The sequence below is a fragment of the Triticum dicoccoides genome, chromosome 7A (genome assembly GCF_002162155.2).
Source record: "Triticum dicoccoides isolate Atlit2015 ecotype Zavitan chromosome 7A, WEW_v2.0, whole genome shotgun sequence".
Lineage (NCBI taxonomy): Eukaryota > Viridiplantae > Streptophyta > Magnoliopsida > Poales > Poaceae > Triticum > Triticum dicoccoides.
The window spans coordinates 730,163,195-730,167,114 of record NC_041392.1 but is presented as its reverse complement, the minus strand read 5'-3'; the positions used below and the strand labels follow the sequence as shown (position 1 = coordinate 730,167,114).

The 3,920-nt window shown below is 46.7% G+C and overlaps 1 protein-coding gene across 2 annotated transcripts in view; it reads left to right on the top strand.

Annotated features, from left to right (window-relative positions):
* The first annotated feature begins 1,262 nt into the window (after positions 1-1,262).
* LOC119330214 (F-box protein At5g07610-like) overlaps positions 1,263-3,920 on the top strand; it is a 34,231-nt gene continuing 31,573 nt past the window's right edge. Inside the window, exons 1-2 of one of the 2 annotated variants that reach the window (XM_037603332.1) lie at positions 1,263-1,365; positions 1,476-3,066. In XM_037603332.1, the coding sequence (XP_037459229.1) occupies positions 1,304-1,365; positions 1,476-2,679 (1,266 nt within the window). In that variant the 5' untranslated portion in view covers positions 1,263-1,303 and the 3' untranslated portion in view covers positions 2,680-3,066. Of the gene's footprint in view, positions 1,366-1,475; positions 3,067-3,920 lie in introns of those variants that run through there. The other variant, XM_037603333.1, reaches the window with a different exon arrangement.

Sequence of the window (3,920 nt, the reverse complement as noted above, 5' to 3'; positions counted from 1 at the left end):
GCCGGAGGGAGGAGCGAGGAAGGAGGAGGAGGTGGTGGGAGGAGGGAGGAGAGAGGAGGGCGACCGGAGGGAGGAGGAGGAGGGAGGGAGGGAGGGAGAGAGAGAGAGAGGATACCTTGGGGCGACGGCCGGGGAGGGCCGAACGTCGGCGGCGGCGGAACGCATGGGAGAGTGAGACTGAGAGTGAAGAGGGGAGAGTGAGGGACGACCGGTTGAAGAAGATAGGATGGGCTTAGCAGCATCGCGCTTTGAAACAAAGTGCTACCGCTAAACGCCATAGCAGTAGCGCCTTTTACCAGAGCAGCGCTACTGCTATGAAGGTTCCTATGAAGGTTCCTATTATGACCACAGATCCTACACATAGAGTTCAATGAAGACCAAGTGGTTGTGATGGTTTGAGAAATAACGTATTTAAGGTGGTAAACACCCTGTTTGCGGAGCGAGGTGAAACTAAATAGTTGCAACGAGTGGACTAAACTTAGCAGCAGCAAGGGTGGGCGAAAAGCGCAGCTGCTAAGTTCAATAACATTAGCGCTCTTTGTAAACATGTGCTACTACTAAACCTACTCTGACTGCAACGTCGTGGCATTTGTAGTAGTAGCGCAGTTTTTTGCTAACGCACTACTGCTACGAGGGTAGTAGTAGCTCGGTTTTTTTATATGCCCTACTGCTAAGTAGCAGTAGCGCCTTAATTTGAACCGCGCTGCTGGTAAGATTCTGTATATAAGGTTTTCTCTAATAATGTACTAGGGCTCTAAAACCTAAAGCTAAAACAATCTGCACGCATGGAATTTGGCGACCCCCCTCACAACCGACAACCTAAACCTAAAGCTAGGGTTGTTGTCGCTAGCCAAAAAAAAACGATCCTGTCATCTGGTTGGTTGTTAGCAGCCGCCATTCCAATTAGTAGTACATTATTGTGTTTCTAAAAAATATATAGTATTGCGTACATGATTGAAACTCTAATTGTTTTTTTCTCGGAAGTATTTTTTATGTTCTTTTTTAACATGGTTTTTTTAGCCTTTGTTTTGAGATAACAGGATTTTTTTTTGAGTTTTTTGTAGGGATGGGTTTTTTTGCCGGAAAGATTTTCCTTTTAGACAAACTCACAAAGCTTTTTGTAGGGATGGGTTTTCTTCCCGGAAAGATGGGATGGATTTATTTTGAGACAGGCGATGCTTACAGATGTGATACAGTTAGCCCATTTACCCACTCCCCTCCCTCATCGCTCTGCTCAAAATAAATAAAATAAAATAAAATCCCCTGCCTCCTCGCTCGGACGGCGCCGCCGCCGCCCGTCGCCATGTCCATGGTGGCGGACCGCCCTCGCCCGCGGGAGGAAGGCAGAGCGTCGACTAGCGCCCGGTAAGCAGAGCAGCAACCACTATCAACTCCCCCTCCTTGGGCCTTGGCTGCTCCCTGACCTCTCCTCCGTTTGTGTTTCTTTCCGCAGATCTTGCTCCGATTTTCCCCAGCCGGACGCCGGCCGAGAGGCTGACCGACGACATCCTCGTGGAGATCCTCTCGCGCGTTCCCGCCAAGTCGCTGTGCCGCTGCAAGTGCGTCTCGAAGCACTGGCTCGGCCTCATCCACCACCCCGACCACCGCAAACGGCTCCCCCAAACCCTGGCCGGCTTCTTCTACGGCCGCATTACCAGTACCACCGGGCAGCGGGTTCTGGAGCTGCCCTTCCGCTTCACTAGCATATCGGGGGACGGCCGCTCTCCGGTCGGCACCTCCTTCACCTTCCTGCCCAACCACCATCTGCCCGTCGATCTGCTGGACTCCTGCAACGGTCTCCTCCTCTGCCGATGTTACCACGTTTCCGATGGGGTTGGCGCATTCCATTATGTCGTGTGCAATCCCGCCACCGAGAAGTGGATCGTGTTGCCCAACTCCGGCAAGGACAGCAGCCAGGTGGCCACCGCATCTTTGGGCTTCGACCCGGCCCTGTCGCCGCATTTTCATGTGTTTGAGTTGGTACAGCAGCACAAGTATGGCGAGAATAAGAATACCGACATTTCCAGAGTGACAGTGTATTCGTCTGAAACCGGAGAATGGATTTATAAGGAGAAGAGATGGAGCAGAGCTACTTGGTTTGCTAGTTGGCACTCCTCCGCGACAGTTTTTCTCAACGGCCTTCTGTTTTTTCGTGCCCTTGACCTTAAATTACATGATTGTGTAGCCGCGGTTGACACAAAGGGAGAAATATGGATGAAATTCAGGGTCCCTGGTGGTCAGGTTGATGGTTTTGTTCAGCGGTCGATATTCAGGGCCCCTGCTGATCAGTTTGATGATTTGGATCTGGCTCATGGTTTTATTCAGCGGTCGCAGGGCCGCTTGCATTTTGCCAACTTTCAGAGGGATAAATATGGTCTTGCCATTCGATTAGTAGTTCATGTTCTGGAGAACTATCAAGACAAACAATGGATATTGAAGCATAGCATTGAAACTTCAAACATATTTGGATGGACAGATTTATGGCTTGATGCGGATTTTGATTTTATTGCGATTCATCCGGAATGCAACTTGCTGTTCTTCGCTGTGGGGGGTATCACATTCATGTGCTATAATATGGATAATCGGCAAGTCAAAGTGATCTCTCATCTTGCAGATGTCAAGCCGCTATTTCTGCCTTATGCGCCGTTGTACACAGAATCACAATCATTGCACATTTGACGTCAATATGAGATTGCTGCTGCCTTTATAAGAAGTGGATCTCTGATAGGAGTCAATTATTCATGATATGGAGCAGCGGGCTTGGTATGTCTGCTTGAATTTGGCTCTCATTTTCTATGACTGATGTATCCATGTTTCATTTTGGAGCAATGGTGGTTCAGTATGGAGGGAACTTGACTAATTTGTCTTCCAAATTTGCACTGAACTTTCTGTCATCTGTACTGGTTTCTGGTTTGGGTAACTTGTATGTCCGTGCATTGGTTAATCTTGTGTAGTGTTTGTGTTAAGGTACTATGATCATTATGTAAAAGGCATGGGCAAAGATTATCATGAAGCCTAAACTTTTGTCCAACACCATCCCGCGGCTTAAACTTTTATCTTTTATTTACAGGCATAAGCATCTTTTTAGCGGCGATTTAGTAGACAACCACTTGTCTGCTAATGATATAATGTGTGAAATTCTGCTGATGATGTGATGTGGCAAATCATTTTTTTTCTTTACTGCTAATGGTCTGAAAAATAAAATCTCTGCTGCTATTTGTTAGTGTAACACTTGGATGAATACATGTCACTTTGGATGCTAGTTACTTCTGACATGTCTTAAATAGGAAATTTTGTTGGCAGAACATCATCAAGCATGCTGTGCTTGGATCATAATTTTCATTATGTTGTTAGAGGTTTTCTTTTTGGAACACAAAAGTGGTCTTTGTTTGTGGGTATTATTCTGTTTCTGAATTTGACTTTTGGTGCCCTATAGCACTGAAACAACAAGGTTCATGGCTCTGGTTTTCAGCTTCAAGTCTCCGAAACAAACTGAAACTACCCTTGTGCACCGCACTCGCATCGTTAGCTCGCCTCTTGGTATCTGGGACGACATTGGTGTTGAGGAGCTTAATCGATTTGTTTTCGGCGCTCTCGATGGGGATCCATATGTAAGAACACTTTCATAGTGTAGTCAAGAAAAAAAAATGTTTTTTTCCTGAATCTCTACTACTATTAAAAGAGCCAACAAGGGGCAGACGAAAACTGCTGCCCTCCCACGTTACTCTCTATCTCTACTTCTCTACTACTATTAAAAGAGCCAACAAGGGGCAGACGAAAACTGCTGCCCTCCCACGTTACTCTCTATCTCTACTACTATTAAAAGAGCCAACAAGGGGCAGACGAAAACTGCTGCCCTCCCACGTTACGGAAAAAAAAACACATACGAAAAAGAAGGACTTACAATGGAAACATCACGT